At 36.6% G+C, this 23,413-nt stretch overlaps 1 protein-coding gene across 1 annotated transcript in view; it reads right to left on the bottom strand.

The window, feature by feature from the left end:
* Positions 1–323: 323 nt before the first annotated feature.
* LOC132483116 (protein piccolo-like) overlaps positions 324–23,413 on the bottom strand; it is a 46,863-nt gene continuing 23,773 nt past the window's right edge. Inside the window, exons 2-5 of the mRNA XM_060088371.1 lie at positions 21,349–21,470; positions 7,063–7,164; positions 5,533–5,604; positions 324–1,953 (exon numbers count right to left, since the gene is read on the bottom strand). Coding sequence (XP_059944354.1) covers positions 1,750–1,953; positions 5,533–5,604; positions 7,063–7,071 — 285 coding nt within the window. The 5' untranslated portion in view covers positions 7,072–7,164; positions 21,349–21,470 and the 3' untranslated portion in view covers positions 324–1,749. The remainder of the gene's footprint in view (positions 1,954–5,532; positions 5,605–7,062; positions 7,165–21,348; positions 21,471–23,413) is intronic.

Below are 23,413 nucleotides of genomic sequence, written 5' to 3'. Positions count from 1 at the left end.
ATTATGGGACTGATCTTGGGACTTACACAGTGATGATGAAGTCCTGAAATGCCATGCCCACAAAAGCACATTAAAAAGTGGATAAACAGGGGCTTCCCTGGTGGTGCAGTGGTTGAGAGTCCGCCTGCCGATGCAGGGGACACGGGTTCGTGCCAGAGTCTGGGAGGATCCCACATACCGCAGAGCGGCTGGGCCCGTGAGCCATGGCCGCTGGGCCTGTGCATCCGGAGCCTGTGCTCCACAACGGGAGAGGCCACAACAGTGAGAGGCCCGCATACAGCAAAAAAAAAAAAAAAAAAAAAGTGGATAAACATACTTTATCAGACAATCTCTAAAAATTAAAAGATGAGGGCTTTAAATTTGGGGGATGTTCTTGCTGTGTACTTTGAATAGTGCCTTTCTGCTCACCTCCTGGCTTGACTGGTCCATCAGACATCACCTTCCTGAGGGTTAGCTGGCTTTGGTCTTGGTTGCCATTAGCTGGTGGAGGCAGATTATCAGACTGAGTTCTTTGAATGGGGAGGACTCCTGCTATGCTGTGTCTGTGCTGCTTCCTGGCATGATTAGACTGACCGCTTTTATGTGCTGCTGTGGTAGTGTGGGTGAAATAGAAACCCAGAGTATGTATCCTCAGATGGAACCAGCTTGAATGTTATTCATGCAAACAGAAGTGATCTTTTGCTCTATTGAAGTAAGTTGTGTTTTCAAATGCCAAAATGACACCACATGCACAGCACTAAAGGGGGTTAAAACTGGCTGTTTCTTTGGAAATGATGACTTTGGGAGATGGGGAGAACATTCATCTATCTCCGTTGTTTGGCTGATGCCTCTTGGAAGTAACAGTGCCCCTACATTTTTAAAGTCTCTGTACTCACTAAGTTCTTATATAATTCTATCAATTGAAATTACAGCTGTTAAGATGGCTGAATTGTTATGCTTTAATTGATATCTTGACTTCCAAAGGATTTCCAATGGTTAGAAAAAAGAATAACCGTATAAATTCTCTTGTATCATATACAAAGTGTGATCCAACAGAAAGGACCCCACTGTGCTCCTTAATGAGGTAACATGGCCTCATCAAATATGTTTAGACATATAATAATACTACATATTTTTTTGAGAATATAAGAAACATTATTTTCTTTACAGATTTTTTTCCCAAAAGACTAGAAAGTTTCTCACACGGAAAGCTTCATTATTTCACATGCATAATTTATTAAAAATTTTAAGCGTTAAATGGTTTTTCCATTTCCCCTAGGTTATAGAACTTGACTGTTGGCTACATGACTCTTCTGCCTAAAATTTTTTAGTGTTTTTCAGAGGTGAGACTCTCATTGCTAATCTGCTCAGAATGCTTATGTGTGTGCCTTTTTTTGGTGTAATGCCTGGAAAACTGGCAGCCACTTGTGCTTATAATTCCTGTATTCTAAAGGATATTTAAATGCACACAAAAAGGACACACAACATAGTTTTGCCTGCACACATCACAGACACAGCTACCAAATACTATGAGCCAGGTTGGATGGATGGTGGAGACAAAGGAGAAACAGCCAGTTTTATTTCATTCTACATAAATTAAAACAAAAAAGAACTAAATGAGAGACAGCATATTTACGTATCGATACTGTTCCTACACAGACAAAGGGACAGAGAACAGAGGGAGCAGGGAATGCACAGAACAAAGCAAATGGGGAAGGACAGCAGGAAAGAAAGGCAACAGATGAACATTAAGCTGCCATGCTGAGGAATTTATTTGCGTCTTTTACTTGGTTGAAGGCGGAGTTGTTGGACGGCGGCTTTGGCAGCGGCTATAGCAGCCCCTGCATCTTCCAAGTGGGTCTGAGTGACGCTGGTTTTGTTTTGACTGCGAGATGGTCCATGAGAGCGGAGATGGGCTTCGGATGAGGATTTTGAGCTACCGGGACTACTATGGGATTTCTCAATGGTGGGAACCTGCATGTCTGGTTACAAAAGGGTAAAACATGAGTTAAAGTTGCTCCAGCATTCTTCCTGTCAAGCTGGGTCTCACATAATTTGAAACCGTCTAAGATTTATGTTAATTCTGTTTCTTTCTTGGCGCGTTTATGCAACTGCTCACCATACAGCAGTGTGATTCAACATTTGGGAGACAATTTTTGGGAGGAAAGGCAAGAGGATGATAATCTTGAGAAGAGAGGTTTGAGAAGAGGAATGAATACATTCTAAGCAGTCTCATATAAATGAATATATTAACTTATAGTTTCACTAAGCAACTCTGATAATTCTAGTAGGGACCAGGTAAGAAACAATAGGCTGACACTGCCGCAGGAGGAGTTTTAAGTAAAATTCCTGGAGGAAGGTGTGTGAGTCACTGGGATACATGGAAATGGAGACTGTATTATATCATCATCTCAGGTGATTTTAGAGAATGTATATATAAGATCACACATTTACTGTGGTAGTCATAGAGAGAGAGGTCTCTATACCAATCATCTTCCAGAATGTTAATTAGTGCAGAGTTGATCTGGCTAAGTGAAATCCAGAAATGATCTATACAACTCATAAGTAATCTATAGCACTTATTGTAGTCAGTGGTTTACTGTATCAACTCAGTGGCCTCCTGGACGTGACCTCAGTTTTTCATCTCCTAGAACACTTGCATTTCCAATCCAAATTGCAAAGAACCACTTTTCAATTTGCTGTACTTCCTGAGAATTGGCGAAAAGGAAGGAATACTCAGATCCAATATAAAAATTTTTATTTAATATTTAAAAATAGCTCAGCATATCCTGGAAAGATACTACATGGTTCTCTCATACAGGCAGTAACTCATTTTATGATGAAGATTACTGTTGTGCTGTAGGATAAGTGGTTAATGAACCTCCCAAGAAAAGCTCATTCCAATGGGAAAGCTGTGCATATTGCCAAACCCAATGTATGATGCTGCAATTTAAAAATAATAATAGTAGTTAAAAAAAAATCATGGATTTAGTTTGAATGCACCATTTAGAAAAGGCTTAAGTAATTTTCAGCATACCAATTGTTTTGATGACATGAGGAAAATGTTTTTGATATAATTAAAAAGTAGAATGCAAAACTGTTTATGTCCATATATTACATATATGATTTATGAGTAAGAATATATATATGAAAAAATAGGGATTTAAACAGAAGAAACATGCATAAATGGTAATGATGATTATGTCTAGTCAATGAACTGTTGAGGATTTTTATGTTTTCTTTATGAAATACCCCAACGTATTTTATAAAATCATATTAACCTAGATTTTGAGAGCTGAAAAAGACCCAATAGCTCATATAACCCAACCTCCTCCATTTTATAGGTTGAAAAACAGAGAACCAGAGAAGTGAAGATCACAAAGGCATCAACCTAATTATGAGCTGATCTGAGACTAAAGCCCATTTCTTCTGATTCCATATCCATTATCTTTGCATGATATTATATTAAATATTTCCCAATATAATACTTTTCAAAAGAGATTAAATATACAGGCACTCATATTCAAGAAGATACTGAGTGAACAAATAGACAAAAGTTTTTTTCTACTTGAAATATCTCCTACCCTTGGATAGGTCAGGGAAGGTACCATGGCTTCTACTTTTGATGACAGACGGCTTTGGGGACTGCTGGCTGCTTTGACTGGAATGGGACCTGCCATGATCAATGCTTTCAGTCTGTTCTTTGAGAGGATACCACCTAGGCATGTTATCGAGGTGAGATATGCTAGATAAATCAATCAATACCTCAAAAAACGTGCAATAAGTGAATAAAATTTATGGATTAAGCTGTAATTCATTTGTTGTTTTTTTCTGTGATCTGAAATTTATTCAAGGACGTAAGTCAAAGGATATAGTAGTATAACCTTTAGGATGATGATGTCTTCCTCATTTTTCTTCACCCATGATACTGAGAATGTCTTGTGCATACCAGATGCTGTATAAACGTTGGGTTAAATCAAACTGTATGACATCTCTGACTATTAATTAAATTATTTGGAGATGATGCAAAAAGGTAGAGTCACAAGTCAATCTCTTTATGAAATAAAGTCTACTTTTGTTAAATGGACACATTATATTCTTAAACTGGGCTAGTGTTTTTTTGCAGATTGTTTGATTTTAGTTACAAGAGGGACAAAATGAAAAAGAATGGCTAATTTTCAATTACTAACTTATTCCCTCTATTTTAAAACATACTTTAGTTCACATTTGAAACAGAGATATTACCAACAGTTTACAATAAGAAAGCACTGTGTCATGGTTTAATTGGCAACATGTTTTCTTTCTTAGTGTACATAAACAATGGTGCATTTTACAGTAGTTGGCATCTTAAATTTGAGCAGATATTAAAAAATAAAACCACACACTGGATATATGCTTTAGGTTCATGAGAACAATAAATTATAAGGACTTCAATAAATCAGCTTTTTGAAATAGGACAATAAATCAGATATAACCGTACTCTAGAGTAGTCCTGCCTAAGACCAAGATTAGTCCAAGTGGCTATACCGCATGGAGCCTGCAGGTGAAGTTCAAATGATCTAGTTTTTTTTTTTTTTTTCTTATTTTATTTTATTTTTTTTTAATTTAGTTTTTTTATTAGTTTCTGCTTTATAACAAAGTGAATCAGTTATACATATACATCTGTTCCCATATCCCTTCCCTCCTGTGTCTCCCTCCCTCCCACCCTCCCCATGCCACCCCTCCAGGCTGTCACAAAGCACCGAGCTGATCTCCCTGTGCTATGCAGCTGCTTGATCTAGTTTTGATGGGAAAGAGGTACAGAGTGTAGGAACCAAACAAGACCTCATGTCACCTAGACTACTCAACTGTTTTCTATTGTCTCTATCAAAAGGATATTGTATTTTCTAGATGTTATATATTCTTGGAGATTTATTTTTTTAACATTAATTCATAACTTCTGCTTTAAGCAAAGATCACTAAACAAAATATGTATTTTTGGAATATGATAGATGAAAAATATCACAGAATCTGACCATCCTGCCACATTTCATAATTAGGTTACATTCCTTGTGAATTTATAAAAATTGTTTTTACTGCTTTCTCCTACTTCTAGTTTTGCTTCTTAAAATATTTTTAGATTTTTTGTGGGACACTTAAAAGAAATAAGAATGTAAAATGTCACATCAAGTCATTCATACGTGCAATGAGGAATAGCAATTAAATAACCTGAAAATGCATTTGAAAAAAATCCAGCTCATTGTATAATACAATAAATTGATTTCAAATCTTTTACATAATCATTTGATTCACAGCACAATTATATAACTTTCAATCAAAACAATTAATATTTCATCTTGCAAATTAATTATAAAGTACATCAAGTGGTAAAGTGAAAATTATTTCTCCAGTTGCTATTCATCTATTCAAAGAGTCATTCGTAAATAAATTCTATCCACCAAAGAATTTTATCCAGAAACATTTATCTTATACACTTAAGAAATATGCTTTCCATAAAGATTTAATTGATGGTTTATAATGAAGCAAATAAAAAAAAGGAAACCATAGGCTCACCTCACCAAGAAAATCATTGGAAGAAAATCTATCATAATCCCAGACTGTCACCTCCAGTGTTTTCTTCTTGAGCTACAGTTCAAATCAAAATGTCATTAACCTCATTTCTCATCATAAATTTTCATTATACTCATATAATAGAACCATTTATATTTTCATTCCTTGAACTCTTTCCGCTTATGTAAAAATACTTTAAGTTTATATAAAACTGTATATTTACATTCAATATTATGTAAACTGTCAATCATTTTGTGGTCCAACCAAGTATTTGATCATAAGATACCTCACTATTTTGCAAAAAAAGGGTGATTTTTACTTATTTCCTGTTATTCTACCCCTGCCCATTATTAAAAGTACCAAGCAGAATCTATATATATTCTTTAAATACATGAAATTCATAGGTTGAAAAAATGTCTAGGTCATTCAAAGTATTTGGATTATAGTTTTTTGTTTCAGTAAATTGCCAAAACACATTAGTAGCACTGTCTTATTTCTGCAGGTGAAATTTAACTTATTTTAAATTCAAGAATCCAGATTATAATTTATATCCAGCTTCAATTTCATAGTCAAATTAGAAATCTTCCAAAGGATAAATTAGAAACCTCATTTTGAAAGACAACTCATTTGTAAATTGTTTTCATGGATGTCTTTTTCCTATTCTATTTGTATTCTTTCCTCTCTGAATTCATCATTATAAACCATCAGTTATTTTCTATTATTGATACAAAGTTATGACATGAAGATTTTCAGAAACACATTGATGCAATTTTGCTTAGAGTCATCTATTTGTTGTGATAGTCCTTTACACTAGTCTTCTTCATGCTTTCTTCTGTACAGTTTAGTTGCACAATGCCAGATCCGTAGGAAGCCTCAATTTAGAAAAGAGATGATCCCTAAATTGTTGCCAGGAGAGGTAATTCATTTCAGTGCATCTGAATCTTATTTTTTCTTTGTTTATGAAAGTCAAAATACAGCTAGTTGGGAAATATTTTCCCTCAAAATATGATAAATAGAGCCCAGTCTATTGAAATATTTAATTTCGAAATAATCAGTGGAAAATGTCCCACTAGTCTTATTCATTTTGTTTATTTTTTAGCTGTTTTGTCAAAATGTGCACATTTTCTTTCACTGTATCTTCGAACTGCACCCAGTTCCTTTTAATGGCTATATTTCCTTTTTTTTTTTTTTTGCGATGCGCGGGCCTCTCACCGCTGCGGCCCCTCCCGTCGCGGAGCACAGGCTCCGGACGCGCAGGCCCAGCGGCCATGCCCACGGGCCCAGCCGCTCCGCGGCACACGGGACCCTCCCGGACCGGGACACAAACCCGCGTCCCCACCCCCCGCATCGGCAGGCGGGCTCTCAACCACTGCGACACCAGGGAAGCCCCTGGCTATATTTCTTGCATGTATTTTACTTAATTTTTTTTGTGTGTAAGGAAAAATTGATATGAATCACAGTCTTTCAATAACTCTGTCATCACTGTTTTTATATTAGCCTGAATCTGTCATACAGAAAATAATCATTGCATACCTGTTCCATGGAGATACTTTTATAAATGACTGTTTGATTCCACTCAGGATTAAGACTTTTCTGAACATATTTAGTCCTTCTCTTGTACTCTTCTCTTGTACACTGAATTGGAAAAAAAGAAAGAATTACCCTGATTATTTATCTTGACCGATGACTTCATAGTCAACCTGAAGGGCATGCAGACTTTTAAAGGTATTTTGTTTTGAATCACTATGTAATCGTCTCATCATACTCATGTCTTAAACTGTATTTTAAGTTGAATGCACAATGACAATTTAAAAATATCTTGGATGCCTTTAGTTTTATTTTCCCTAAGGTATTTTTTTTAAAGAAAAGCTTTTAGGTGTTCTAACTAGAATACAATTTTAGAAATCTTAATCTCTCCTGGATGTGTGAGATAATTACATGAACTCTACAGTAACATTAATATCTTCTTGTCCTATAAATAATAATTTGATATTTAACTTTCCAATAGTTTTGCAACTGATCATGTCAGCAAAGCTAAATGGTCTTTCAATTCATTTTTTTCTATAAAAAACTGAAATAACTATACTGACTGAGGAAAGGATGAAAAATGGCTGTTGCTATAGCTGAGATTCCATGAACATTTGTTACCTTATATTTATAGTAGATTTTGACACTCTTGGTAAAGTAGAATACTTAATCTAGTTATGAAACAATCTTAATTAAATACAAATTCTTAGTTTATGTCAATAGCTTATGTTACAAATGATGAACCAAATCAAAACTTTTCCTCATTCATTATAACTTGGGGCATTTCAGTTTATCCTTGACTCTTCCATGCCCTCTGATCACCAGTTAGAAGCTTATATCTTACACATTTAAGCATAACTTATTTTTAAAACTTATTCTAATTAAGTCTGACAAAACATTTATAACTGGCATTTATCAACCAGCTAATGGGGTTGGAATTATTGCCATTTGCTATGAGCCAATGGTGCCCACATAGGCAAAGCTTTTCTCTAACACTCAATGGCTTTTTCCAAATTTTCTGCCTAGAAAACAAACCTACTTGTTTGGGGTCCATTCATGTGCCTGGACTTCATAAACTGCCTTACCCTAAAGGTACTGCATCCTGACCCTGGACCTGTAGTTCTATTCCCAACTGTCAGCAGACTAACTCTTGTTATATTCCTGGTCTCAAGCACTGCCAAATTCTGGAATACCTACTATTGTTCCCCAGATGCTAATTTACTTATTCATTCTAGATAAAACTATTAAGAATCAAGCTCCAGTTCACCACTCACTTTTAGAGATGGGTCTACAGCCAAGTATCTTTTTTTCTCCCTCTGGCTTTATTCTCTTTCTAATCAGACATACACAAGGGCAATAATTTCCAACACTGACTGCATATTAGGATCACTTTGGGATCTGAGTTCCAAGGGTTGTAGGTGGGGCAACTAGCACGACACCCACATCCCCCTGCCCTTCACCCCCAAGGAGAGTCTTGGGGTGAGGCTTGAGCATCAAAATTTAAAAAATGATCTAGGTAAATCTAAAGTATTGCCAAGATTGAGAACCACTGAGAACCACTGAGCTCATGTCTCCTAAGACCTCACATTTCAGCCATTGTGAACTGAATCCAGTTTAAGAAATGAAGCAGCACTATTCTCATTTGTAACCAACCTATCTGAATGTACAAAAAAAGAGAGTAGGATTTGACAATTTTGTCATTCAGCACAAAGTGCAAATAATTCTGGGGAAATGTATAGGCAATGATTCAAAGACACAGGAACTTTCATAGACTGTGGACAGAAAGTATAAATTTGTACATATACTTTTTAGGTAAATTTGTCTATGTCTAGTGAAGTTTATGCACTCAAGTACCCAGAAAATTCCACTTTGACTTAATTCCACTTCTACTTTAGAGAAATTCTCCCACATGTACAAAAGGAATTTGTTAAAGAACATTCACTGCAACATTGTTTCTAATAGTGTGTTAATAATATAATAAATAAATACATTATGATATAGTTATTCAATGAAATTTAAGCAGCAGTTAAATTAAATGAAATACACCTTCATTTATCAATATAGATAAATCTTAAAAAAAATCTTGAGCAAATAATTTGCAGAAAAAACCCTATAATAAGTTATCATGATATAGTTAAAATTACATGAAATAATACTGTAAATTATTTATGTTTACTTGTATATATGTATGACAAACATTAATATCATAAGACAGCTTGGGAATTACAGACGTTAAACTCTATTTTGCGGTTATCTCAGGACGACAGGGGAATGGTTTCAGAGGACTTCAGGGGTACCTGTAATATATGCTTTTATTTTAAAAAAATCTGAAGCCAATATAGCAAAATGTTACGATTTGGTAAAATTGGACAGCAAGAACACAAGTATTTGTGACAGTATTTTCTATAATTTTCAGTAAGTTTAAAATATTTTATAACAAAATTCAAAACTATTTTAGCAAATTATGTCCCTTTATACTTTATGCTTTTGATTCTTTAAATTAATGACATAAGAAGAATGAATATGACCACTTTTAAGTTAATAGCCAACTTTGGTTGCTACTGTAGAATTCATGGCTATTCCTGTAGTAGGTATACTAAGAAAAAAACACATTGTGTAGTATGAGCTTTAAAGTTTCTATCTGTTTTGGACTTAATTATCCAAGTGGTTAGATCATGGGAAAAACATATTAGGGATAAGATTCATAATACAGTGAACAGTGGTAAAATTGTTATTTTTTTCAAATTCTGAAAAATTGAATGCACAAAATTTTAAAATAAGATTGAAGATGGAAATTAATGTCAAATGCAAACTCATGTATTTTAACTAAAATTCTATATATGTCAGAATATATTAGAATAGCCTGAACTATTGAAATGTCTTCAAAAAGGTGTATTAGTCAACATGTTTTCTTAATTTATAAATATTAATAATTGTTATATTTCACATGCATACTTTAGTCATTTTTTCACCCATATGTAGCAAAATTATTGAATGCCAACTCTGCACCAGGAATTATGCTCTATCAAAATGTACAACTGCAAATCTCTTAATTGTACTGACATACCATTATGTCATGAGAAGCACTTTATAAAGTAAGCACACTGAAATAACAGCTAACATTTACGAAATGCTACTTTTTCACAGGCAGAGTTCTAAGTGCTTTTCATGTGTTACATTATTTAACCCTCAAAGCAACTCCATGAGTCCAGTATTATTTATTATCCTATTTTATAGCTGATAAGAACTGAAGCTCAGAGGAATTCAGGCATGTTGGCAAGGTTGCATAGTTTTTAATTCATAGGACCAGGTTTCAAACACAGGGAAACTAATTTCTTGCTCTGAAACATGGGCTATATGAACTCAATTGATTAGGCCCATCATAAAATTTCTTAATTGCTGGTTTCATTAGCTTAAGTGTCTAGTTTGTCTTCTTTATTTTACAATCAAAAACTATACACTTCAAATTAAATATATGTTTTATATATATAACATAAATTATTTATAGTGCGTGTATATATACACATATCAAAAATGAGGACAGCTTTAGAGCTGCCTAGGGAAATATTGAATGGTATATCCTAAGACTAAGAGAGTGCTGTGGAACAACTAAGGATAATTATTATAAAAATTTACTTTTGCTCAGATATACTCACATATAACCCCAATTATTTGGGAAAAATCTAGATGTTCACTTTACTAGGTTATCTTAATCTTACTAATAAGTTTGAATCTCTAGTTCTCTCAAGACTCAAGGTCTGTGTCCTTTGCCTTTAGGGTTAATGAGGGTAAACACACCCTTCTCCTGATCCTGCCTCTACCAGCCCTGGTTGACCTGTGTAAGTGCCAATGAGATCCTTTTGCAATTTTTTACACTTGAATTTCCTGAGACGCAGAGATGGCCACACAAAGCTCTTCCTTCAAGAACCCTTGTTTGATAGCTACCATGTACTGACCATCTTGGGCATGCTGTCAGTGGGCTGTGTTCCCACTTTACACAACTGAAAACTCCACACTTCTCATAGCCATATCAAAATCTGTGGATTTACAAGTTGAAGGTGGCCAGGTAAGCAGAGGGATTCTTGAATGTGAGCAGAAATCCAGGCTGAGAAATAAGTGGAGTTCCTTTTCCTTTCCTACCGTGTCTGGTAAACACACTACAATCCCTCATGGGAAGATTGCAATAATGACATTATTTTAGGACAATTAAGCCATACGTAATAATCAGAGAAGTTTTTTATAAGGGAAAATAAAAAGTCAATTAATCAAGATGGAACATGGTGCTTATCAAACAAAAATCTAGGGACTTCCCCGGTGGTCCAGTGGTTAAGACTTTGCCTTCCAATGCAGGAGGCGTGGGTTCGATCCCTGGTCAGGGAACTAACATCCCACATGCCGTGGGGTGCGGCCAAAAACTTAAAAAAAAAAAAAATCGAAACCTTTATTTCCTTAAAGTTTTGACGAATTTCTTTTTTTTTTCTTTCTCTTTTTTATTATTGGACAATCATTTTCTGATAGGTAGATATGATTTTAAGGCTGGCAGAAAAAGGTACTTAAAATTCAATTACCGGGGCTTCCCTGGTGGCGCAGTGGTTGAGAGTCTGCCTGCCGATAAAGGGGACACGGGTTCGTGCCCCGGTCCAGGAAGATCCCACATGCCGCAGAGCGGCTAGGCCCGTGAGCCATGGCCGCGGAACCTGCGCATCCGGAGCCTGTGCTCCACAACGGAAGAGACCACATCAGTGAGAGGCCCACGTACCGCAAAAAAAAAAAAAAAAAAAAAAAAATTCAATTACTCTCTCCTAAACCAGCAGAATAAAAACAGTTCTCTGAGTTTCTCTGTAAAAAAAATTGAGAAAGAAGAACGGAATATAATGGCTTGTTTGTTCTTAACTTTCATAGAATTAGCTAAAGTACTGAAGGCCTTCATTTCTTTTATTTGGTTTTTCTTTTTTTTTTTTTTGGGGGGGGGGTGTACACGGGCCTCTCACTGTTGTGGCCTCTCCCGTTGTGGAGCACAGGCTCTGGACGTGCAGGCTCAGCAGCCATGGCTCACGGGCCCAGCCGCTCCGCGGCATGTGGGATCCTCCCGGACCGGGGCACGAACCCGTGTCCCCTGCATCGGCAGGCGGACCCTCAACCACTGCACCACCAGGGAAGTCCCCTGGTTTTTCTTGATTGGAAAAAAATACATATATATTTCTTTATTGAAAAAATATATAATGAGCCCAATAAAGATGTGTGTGTGTGTGTGTGTGTGTGTGTGTGTGTGTGTGTGTGTGTATGTGTAGTTTTTTCAAAATTACTCCTCTGAGGATGTTGCCTTTAATTTAGAAAGAAGCACAGAGCATATCCCATTTTATAAGCTCTATTTCTCTGTGTGCAATAGTGCATTTATGGGCTGTCACTTGATTGTCCTCTGTGCTCCCTGAGGTCTGACACTATGGCTGTGTTCTCAATTCCAACCTCAGCACAGAGTCTGGAGCAGTCTGTGCTAAATAAATGGTTTTTGGATGGACCTTTAAAACATGTTTGTACTTCTCTTTTTCCTTTAAAATCTATTGAAATAAAATGTTTTGGCCTTCAAATTGTAAATACATACAACACATGAATCTGCTTTATATTCTTTCCAGAGGAAATAGTTTGAGATGCTAACAAGGGTGTTTAGAGCAAGTCCAGCCAGGAATTAGGCTTCCAGGTATCATGATAGCAAAAATCAGCTTCAGTCATGGCAAAATCTCACTAGTGGGAAAAAATCTGTACTTTGTCCAACAGTGTAATGAGAGAAAACCACAACGAAATCCTTCAGATATGCTCATTTCCATTTCTTAATTATCCGGGGACAAGTTTTGAGTTCATGGACTCTTCAGGCTATTTCCTTGTCTTTCTTTTACCTCATCTCGGCTGACATTTGGACTGTCAGAGCTTATGAGTATCTTGATTAAAGGATGGCAAGAGGAAATGAAAGAAGACAAGAAAACTGGACCAGTGAAATTCTTTTAGCTAACAGGACATTTTAAAAAATATTTTAAGAATAAAGAATGTATTATACTTATTACTGAAGAAAAGTTGTTTGATTTTCTATATAGTGTTGTTAAATAATTTGGTGTAATTCAGTAGCCCAAGCATTCTGCATTTCTTTTTTGCAGGGATAACTGACCATTGGCTACATAGAGTTTATTATACGTATTTCTAGCAATAATAGCAACTGCCATTTATTGAGAGCTTACTATGTGCCAGACATTATGCTTATCATTTTTGGTGCATTCTCCCTGTGTTTCACAAAAACCCTGGGAGGGGGTCTATTATGATTCCTAGGTGGAAGAGGAAATAGTTTTAGAGAAACTTCACAATTTCTAAGTGGCAGGGCTGAAATTCAAATCCAAGTTCTTAAGGACTTCGCTCATTGGCCTCCTCAGCCTAACTTACAATGTCAGTACCTCATCAGTATAATTCCTTTTCACATTGACAGTTCTCGAAGAGATGATGTGAAAGTGATTTCAAGATGAAAGATATGTTGAGAAAGTGACTCTAGATCTTCTAAATTGTAATCTAATACATCCCAGATTATTCTGACCATTATTTACATTTACAGAAAACATGTTCTCTTCTAAGTTAAATATAGTCAATCATTGTCATTCTGACAATTTCCCCCTGGTTTCTCTGGATAAAAGAGAGGAAGCTTCTGAATAAAGTGACTGATAACGTCTGTTCTAAAATGACACTAACTCTTTGAAACAAAACTCATTTCACGTATCAGTTTGAGAGATCTGGAGATGAGAGAGCCAGTCATAACAAGCAACCTTTCTCAGTATCAAATTTTACTGGTTGCCATAATTATGTGGTTGCAAAGAAACAGAAAGTTTCTGGGCACCAGAAAGGTTGTAGTAATACTATTCTTTGAGATATTTAATACTCACTGCCTCTTTTGGGCAACAGCTTGCCAGGTTTAGTAAAGATGCTGAATTTTAATGTCACAGACAAAAATCCTGTACCACTAATATTCTAGGTGGGACTAAAATTCCCATCACCCTGTTGCTACAGATGGTACAAGATTCACCTCCCCAAATAAATAACACATTTAATTTATAATGCAATGAGATGTGCAAAAAATGCTTTTGGCTATGTGTTAAGAAATATCCTTAGCTGACAATGTAATGATGCAACATGCTCTAGCAGAAAACAGACAAACCAAGGAGGTTGCTCTTATGCTGTTGCTAACACCCTAGAGCAGGCAGATTATGGCATCCTATATTACACAGCAATAATTTTGTGGTACAGAAGGCATGAAAATGTTTCAATAGCAGGTCTAAGTGAGGGTAAAAGACCAGACAGCTATCATCTTTAACATGAGATACACACCTAGTACTGGTCATCCAGAAGATCAGTTAATTCCTTTTGAAAAATGCCTAGATTTTTTTGTTTGGTTGTCATAGAAGACTCAGAAGAATCTGAGCCATGATTTTTGCATGAGAAGCTAAATGAATTTTAGCAGACAAATTATAAATGAAAACTTTAGTTATATCTCATTTCAAAGTGATAGTTCCTTATTCATACCTTTCTATGTTTTTACTCTTTTCTACTTTTCTGGGCTCCAATGCACATACCTGCTACACATATTTAATAATGTTGTGGTCAGAATAGTCTGCTATTAGCCTAATTCAATTGATACCAACATGTAGAAAAATAAAAATTATAGCCGAAGTTGCACTGCAGGTGAATGTACTTAAAGGGAAAACAAGAGAACTCTAGACATTTCATTAAAGTGTGACACTGAAAGAGAACCAACTCTACCTTGCATTCTGGACAACCATGACTTGACTGCATTGATTCCAAGAGCGAGAATGAAGGATACAGCAGGAAAGTAGGAAAGACAGGAAGAAAAAAGTTAGGAACAGAAATAAGGAACAAAATGTGAAAATAAAAACTAGAGGAGCTATACCATAATATATTAACAACATGAGGCAGAAAATAATCTTAGAACTAAAGTGAAAATAATACCTCACAAGTGTAGTAAATTCCAAGGTCTTGGCCACTATAATAATTAGGAGTAACTTAATGAAAGGGCTAGGAATTGAAAACGAGTAGCACATTAGCCTGCTTTTTGGTCAAATTCCACCCAGAAGCCATGTTTTGTTTGACAAGTGGCATGGGGATAGCTTTAGGTGGGACCTCGCTCTTCATTTCACTATAGTTCCCACCCTTCTTTCTCTGTTACCTACTCCAGAATGGACTGACATATTCATGCCACCTGGCTGACCTTTCTGGTTATTCAAGTTTGCAATAGTCTAATTGAAACATATCCTGTAACAAATAAAAGATAACCACTCTCTTACAGTATAAAAGGTGATACTCGGGCCTCCCTGGTGGCGCAGTGGTTGAGAGTCCGCCTGCCGATGCAGGGGATACGGGTTCGTGCCCCGATCTGGGAGGATCCCATATGCCGCGGAGCGGCTGGGCCCGTGAGCCATGGCCGCTGGGCCTGCGCATCCGGAGCCTGTGCTCCGCAACGGGAGAGGCCGCGACAGTGAGAGGCCCGCATACCGCAAAAAGAAAAAAAAAAAAAAAAAAAAAAAAAAAAGGTGATACTCCAGGATATTAAAGAAGATAGAAAATAAAAGACAGTGCTTTATTTTCATTCATTCATTAGCAAATGCTGATTAGAGATATACCCTTGGCAGTCATTTCCTCTTGTCCCATAATACTGTCATTAAATAACAATGAAGGGCTAATGACCCAAATCAAAGTCAGAATGAAGTTATCAGTTAGTTATATTCATGTTAAAAAAAAGTGGTGGGATGAGGGATAAATAAGGAGTTTGAGATTAGTAGATACAAACTACTACATATAAAATAGATAAACAACAAGGTCATACTGTGTAGCACAGGAAACTATATTCAATATCTTGTAATAAACTATAATGGAAAAGAATATGAAAAACAATATATATACATATATATGTATAACTGAATCACTTTGCTGTATACTAGAAACTAATGCAACATTAAAAATCAACTATACTTCAAAAAAGTAGACAAATTACAGTTATAACTACTACATAAAGACATAAAGTAACATAAAATTAAAGCTTCCCTTTCCTGTTCTATATGGCTAGTTGGTAATGTCTGAATTAAATTCATTTCAGCCTGCAGAATTCTCTTCAGTATTTCCTGAAGGGCAACTCAGCTGGGAAAAAACTGTTTCTCAGATTTGTTTTTTCTGGCAACGTCTTATTTAGTTATTTAACATCTTTACTGATACAGGCTGACAATCCTACACTGCAGCACTATTTACCCTAGCCAAGACTTGGAACAACCAAAATGTCCATCAACAGAAGAATGCACAAAGAAGTGGTCCATGTACACAATGGAATATTACTCCGATAAAAAATATAAATTAAATATAAAAAACAAACATAAGTAAGGAGACATAAGCTTTGGGGCTTTATCCGGGCACATTCCACTCTAATTTACAACCAAGGAACACTACTTCCAGGAAGAAACTGTTTCCTTAGTAACCAGAGTGGGGAATGTAGAAATGCTGCCGCCCTGTGGCCGATTGCTGCAACAGCAGCTTTAAAACCTGTGCTAAAGGTCATTTCATATTCACAAGTACTGCAAGGCTATAAATGACACCGGACAACAAAATGTGTTGAGGGAGGTAATGGGCAAAAAAATTCAAAATATGGCACATACTTCAAGAAACCATTTGAATAGGTAAGCTGTACTCACTCTTTAAAAAACAACAAAAAAAGTACATGGCTATAAGCTCAATATAAGGAATTATTAGACATATGCAAATCCAGCCAGAAAAAGGTATCAGCTCACACGGGTCAGAATGACCATCAGCAAATAAATACAAACAATAAATGCTGAAGAGGTTGTGAAGAAATGCATACCCTCAACTTTAAGTGGCTCGTAAACTGGTAAGTGCCGCTAATGAAAACAGAATGGAGCTGCCTTTAAAAGGTAAACATTGAGATACCATATGATTCCGCAGGCCCACTCCTTGGCCTGTAACCTAGAAAGACAGACATGGAAAGACACAGGCAGGCAAAACTGCACTGCAGCAGTTTTACAATAGCCACGACATGGAAACAACCAAAAAGTCCATCAAGAGACGAATGGACAAAGAAGAACAGGAACGAATGGACAAAGAAGAACAGGAACGTGTACAGATGGAATATTAGCCACGGAAAAAAAAAATGAAACAATGCAGGTTGAAGAACCATAAATGACTGGAGGTAGTCTCACAACTGGAAGTAAGTCAGAAAGTGAAAGACACATATCCTATGGTATCAATTATAGGTGTTACCTAAAAATTGATACCAATGAAGATATTTCCACAGAGAAAGGCAATCACAGATTTATTAAACAAACTTATGGTTAACGAATGCAAAGTGTGAAGATTGGATACATTAGGATATTGGGGTTAACGGAGATATACAAACACATGTAAAATTTATAATCACCAAAGACCTACAGAATTCCAAAGAAGACTACTCAATACCGAGTCATAACCTACATGGCAAATGGATCCCAAGATGGATACATATATGTATAGGTGTAAAACAAACACATCTTGCACACCTAGAACAAACAAAACATTATAATCAAATTTGCTGTGGTAAAATTAAAAATTATATTAAAAAAAAGAACAAGAAGTAATGAGGCATAAAATTATATGTATATATTTCTCCATTTGATAATGGAGAAATCCTGCAGCATTTTGGCCTTCCTGCAACAACAGTTTTAAACCCAGTGCTAATGGCCAGTTAAAATTCAACTTAAAAATTGCAGGCCTGTAAATGACACTTGCCCTCAAAAAAAAATTCTGGGGTCAAAAATTGACCAAAAAATTCAAAGAGGGCAACCTTTCAAGAAGACAATTTCAAGAGGCATATTTTACACACATTTTGCCTTTTCTTTTTTTTTTCTTTAACCAAAAAAAGGGCATGGAAAAATGTTCAACATCAGAAATTAATAAAGACATGCAAAACCAATCTATAAAAACGTTTACCTCACAACAGTCAGAATGATCATCAGCAAAACAGTCTACAAACAATACATGCTGAAGGGGTTTTAGAGAACTGTGGACCCCCTAGCTGCTGGTGGGATGTAAAGTGGTAACAGACAGTAGTTAGAACAGAATGAACGTGCGTTTCAAGGTAAAAATTGAGCTACCATATGATCTGGTAGGCCCACTGCTGCGCCTATCACCTGAGAAGACCATAATCCAAAACACACAGGCTGGCAATACTACACTGCAGTAATATGTACCACAAACAAGACCTGGAAGCAACCAGAATATCCATCAACAGATGAATGAAGCAAGAAGAACTGGTCCATGTACACAATGGAATATTAGCCATGGAAAAGCATGATACAGTGCTGTTTGCACCACCATAGAAGGACCTAGATATAATCACACAACTTGAAGTAAGAAAGAAACTGAAAGAAAGATATCCTTTGATATCACTTATAGGTGTTACCTACAAAATGATACCCATGAACTTATTTCCAAGAATAGGACCCTCATGGATTAAGAAATCAAAATTATGTTGAACCAAATGGAAAGGTAGGAGAAATGGATAAATTAGGATATGGGGGTGACAGACCTATACTAATACATATGAAACATATAATTACCAAAGACCTATGGAATACCAAGAGAGGTCCACTCAAAACTCTGTAATAATGTCTATGGGAAAGGATCCAACGATGAATAGATAGATACATAGGTATAATGAACAAGATTCTGTACACCTAGAACATACACAACATTTTTATCAAATTTGCTCTGAGAAAAATAAAAATTAAATTGAAAAAACAAACAAGAAGTAAGGAGATATAAGCTGTTGGGGGTTTGCCTTTGCACATTCCACTCTAATTTACAGCCTACTAACACGATTTCCAGGAAGGTTCTGTTGCCCAACTCCCTGAGTTGTAAATGTAGAAATTTTGCCGCCTTGTGGACATTTTCCACAAGAGCGGCTTTAAACCACAGCTAATGGTCACTTAATATACACAAGGACTCAGGGCTGTAAAGGACACCTGCCCCCAAAAATGTTCTGAGGTAGGGAATGGCAAAAAAAACTCAAAAGAGAGCAAATTTTTCAAGAAGATTGTATGAGAGGTAAGTTTTACACATTCTTAAAAAAAAAAAGGAAAATGGATAAAAGGTCAACATCAGGAATTATTAGACTCATGCAAATCTAATCTACGAAAAGGTTTCAACACACACCAGTCGAATAACCATCAGTAAAATGTCTACAAACAATAAGTGCTGAAGAGGTTTTAGAGAACTGTGTACCCTCTAGTTGCTGGTGAGATGTAAAGTGGTAAGAGCCAATAATGAGAACAGAAAGGAGCTGCGTTTCAAAGTAAAAATTGAGGTACCATTCAATCCAGCAGGCCCACCGCTGGGTCCTTCACCTGAGTTGACCAGAGTCGAGAAGACACAGGCTGGCAAAGGTCCACTGCAGCAATATTCACAAAAGCCAAGACATGGAGCAACCAAAATGTCCATCAACAGATGAATGGACAAAGAAGAAGTGGTCCATGTACACAATGGAATATTAGTCATGGAAAACAATGAAACACTGCTCTTTGCAGCTCCATAGATGATCCTAGAGATAATCACAGAACATGAGGTAAGTCGGAAAGCAAAAGACAAATATCTTATGATATCACTTCTAGGTGTTATCTAACAAGTGACACAAATGAACTTATTTCCACAGAGAAAGACACTCACAGACTTAGAAAACAAACTATGGTTATCTAAAAGGAAAGGTGGGAGCAATGGACAAATTAAGATTAGGGTTGCCATCCGTATACCAATACATATTAAATACATATATCAAAAAGACCGACCATATACCAAGAGAGGTCTACTGAACACTCTGTATTAATTTACGTGGAAAGAGGATCTGTACATGAATAGATATATATAATGTACAAATGAACCAGATTGTGTACACCTAGAATAATATTCTAATCATTACTCTGATTTAAAAATTAATTTATAACAAGGAGGAAGATGTACTGAGACATAAACTTATGGGGGTTTTCCCTGGCACATTCCATTCTAATTTACAACCAAGGAACAGGATTTCCAGGCAGCTCTGCTGCCCGTTTCTCCATTCCCTAGATTTGGGAATGGAGAAACGCTGCCGCCGTGTGGCCCTTTCCCACAACAGCAGCTTTCAACCCAGTGCTAATGATCACTAAATATTAACAACAACTGCAAGCCTGTAAGTGACACGCGCCCTCAAAAAAAATTCTGGGGTCGAAATTCGACCAAAAAATTCGAAACAGGGCAAGGTTTCAAGAAGACAATTTCAAGAGGTATATTTTCCTCGCACTTTTTTTTTTTTAACAACAACAAGAAAAGGCATGGAAAAATGCTCATCATTAGGATTTATTAAAGACATGCAAATCTAGTCTACAAAAACATATCAGCTCACACCGGTCAGACTGACCATCATCAAGAATTCTGCAAACAATAAATGCTGAAGGGGCTGTGGAGAAATGCGTACCCTCATCTCTAAGTGGGGCTAAACTGGTAAGAGCCACTAATGAAAACAGAATGGAGGTGCCTTTAACAGGTACACATTGAGTTACCATAGGATTCATCAGGCAAACTCCTGGGCCTATGAGCTATGAAGACAGAATTAGAAAGACACAAGCAGGCAAAACTGCACTGCAGCAGTATTACAACAGCCAAGACATGGAAGCTACCAAAAATTCCATCAAAAGATGAATGGAAAAGAAGAACTGGTACATGTACAGATGGAATGTTAGCCAAGGAAAAAGATGAAACAATGCCGTTTGCAGCACCATAGATGAGTCTAGAGGTAATCACAACTTGAAGTCAGAAAGCAAAGGACACATATCCTATAGTATCACTTAATGGTGTTACCTAAAAATTGATACCAATGAAGATTTTTCACAGAGAAAGGCAATCAAAGATTCGATCAACAAACATATGGTTAACCAAATGGAAAGGTGTGAGGACTGGATAAATAAGGATATTGCCGTAAACAGAGATATACCAACACATGTGAAATATATAAGCACCAAAGGCCTACGGAATACCAAGAGAAGAGTACTCAACATTATGTCATAACCCACATGGGAAATGGATCTGAAGATGAATAGATATATGTATATGTGTAAAAGAACCACATCTTACACACGTAGAACAAACAAAGCACTGTAATCAAATTTGCTGTGATAACAAATAAAAATTAAATTAAGAAAACCAACAAGAAGTAATGAGACATAAACTTACCGTTTTTTTTCCTGCCACATTCCATTCTAATTTACAAGTTGGAACATTACACCCAGGAAGGCTCTTTTGCCATAGTAACCAGATTTGGGAATGCAGAAATGCCACAGCCTTGTGATCATCTCCTGCAAAAACAAAAACAGCTTTAAACACAGTGCTAAGGGTCACTTAATATTCACAAGAATTGCAGCTCTGTAAATGACACCTGCCCTCAAAAAAAAATCCTGTTTGAATATTGACGAAAAAATTCAAAAGAGGGAAACTTTTCAAGAAGACAATTTCAAGAGGCATATTGAACTCACATTTTCTTTCTTTCTTTTTTTTTGTTTAACAAAAAAGGCCATGGAAAAAGCTCAACATTAAGAATTTTAAAAGACATGCAAATACAATCTACAAAAACTTTTACCTGACAACAGTCAGAATGATCATCAGCAAAAAATCTCTAAACAATAAATGCTCAAGGGGTTTTAGGGAACTGTGTACCCTCTAGCTGCTAGTGGGATGTCAAATGGTAACAGCCAGTAGTGAGAAAAGAAAGGAGGTACGTTTAAAGGTAAAAATTGAGCTACTATATGATCTGGGAGGCCAACTACTGGGCCTATCACCTGAGAAGACCAGAATCAAAAAGACACAGGCTGACAATCTTACACTGCAGCACTATTTACCCTAGCCAAGACTTGGAACAACCAAAATGTCCATCAACAGAAGAATGCACAAAGAAGAAGTGGTCCATGTACACAATGGAATATTACTCCGATAAAAAATATAAATTAAATATAAAAAACAAACATAAGTAAGGAGACATAAGCTTTGGGGCTTTATCCGGGCACATTCCACTCTAATTTACAACCAAGGAACACTACTTCCAAGAAGATACTGTTTCCTTAGTAACCAGGGTGGGGAATGTAGAAATGCTGCCGCCCTGTGGCCGATTGCTGCAACAGCAGCTTTAAAACCTGTGCTAAAGGTCACTTCATATTCACAAGTACTGCAAGGCTATAAATGACACCGGACAACAAAATGTGTTGAGGGAGGTAATGGGCAAAAAAATTCAAAATATGGCACATACTTCAAGAAACCATTTGAGGGCTTCCCTCGTGGTGCAGTGGTTGACAGTCCGCGCAGGGGACACAGGTTCGTGCCCCGGTCCGGGAAGATCCCACATGCCGCGGAGCGGCTGGGCCCATGAGCCATGGCTGCTGAGCCTGCGCTTCCGGAGCCTGTGCTCTGCAACGGGAGAGGCCACAACAGTGAGAGGCCCGCATACCGCAAAAAAAAAAAAAAAAAGAAACCATTTGAATAGGTAAGCTGTACTCACTCTTTAAAAAAAAAAAAGTACATGGCTATAAGCTTAATATAAGGAATTATTAGACATATGCAAATCCAGCCAGAAAAAGGTATCAGCTCACACGGGTCAGAATGACCATCAGCAAATAAATACAAACAATAAATGCTAAAGAGGTTGTGAAGAAATGCATACCCTCAACTTTAAGTGGCTCGTAAACTGGTAAGTGCTGCTAATGAAAACAGAATGGAGCTGCCTTTAAAAGGTAAACATTGAGATACTATATGATTCCGCAGGCCCACTCCTTGGCCTGTAACCTAGAAAGACAGACATGGAAAGACATAGGCAGGCAAAACTGCACTGCAGCAGTATTACAATAGCCACGACATGGAAACAACCAAAAAGTCCATCAAGAGACGAATGGACAAAGAAGAACTGGTACGTGTACAGATGGAATATTAGCCACAGAAAAAAAATGAAACAATGAAGTTTGCAGGACCATAGATGACTCTGGAGGTAGTCACACAACTGGAAGTAAGTCAGAAAGCGAAAGACACATATCCCATTATATCAACTATAGGTGTTACTTAAAAATTGATACCAATGAAGATATTTCCACAGAGAAAGGCAATCACAGATTTATTAAACAAACTTATGGTTAACCAATAGGAAAGTTGTGAAGATTGGATACGTTAGGATATCGGGGTTAACAGAGATATACAAACACATGTGAAATATATAATCTCCAAAGACCTATGGAATTCCAAAAGAAGACTACTCAAC

Source organism: Mesoplodon densirostris, chromosome 2, assembly GCF_025265405.1.
Source record: "Mesoplodon densirostris isolate mMesDen1 chromosome 2, mMesDen1 primary haplotype, whole genome shotgun sequence".
In the NCBI taxonomy this organism is placed as follows: domain Eukaryota; kingdom Metazoa; phylum Chordata; class Mammalia; order Artiodactyla; family Ziphiidae; genus Mesoplodon; species Mesoplodon densirostris.
Note: the sequence above shows the minus strand (reverse complement) of the source record. Positions and strands in the feature narration are given on the sequence as shown.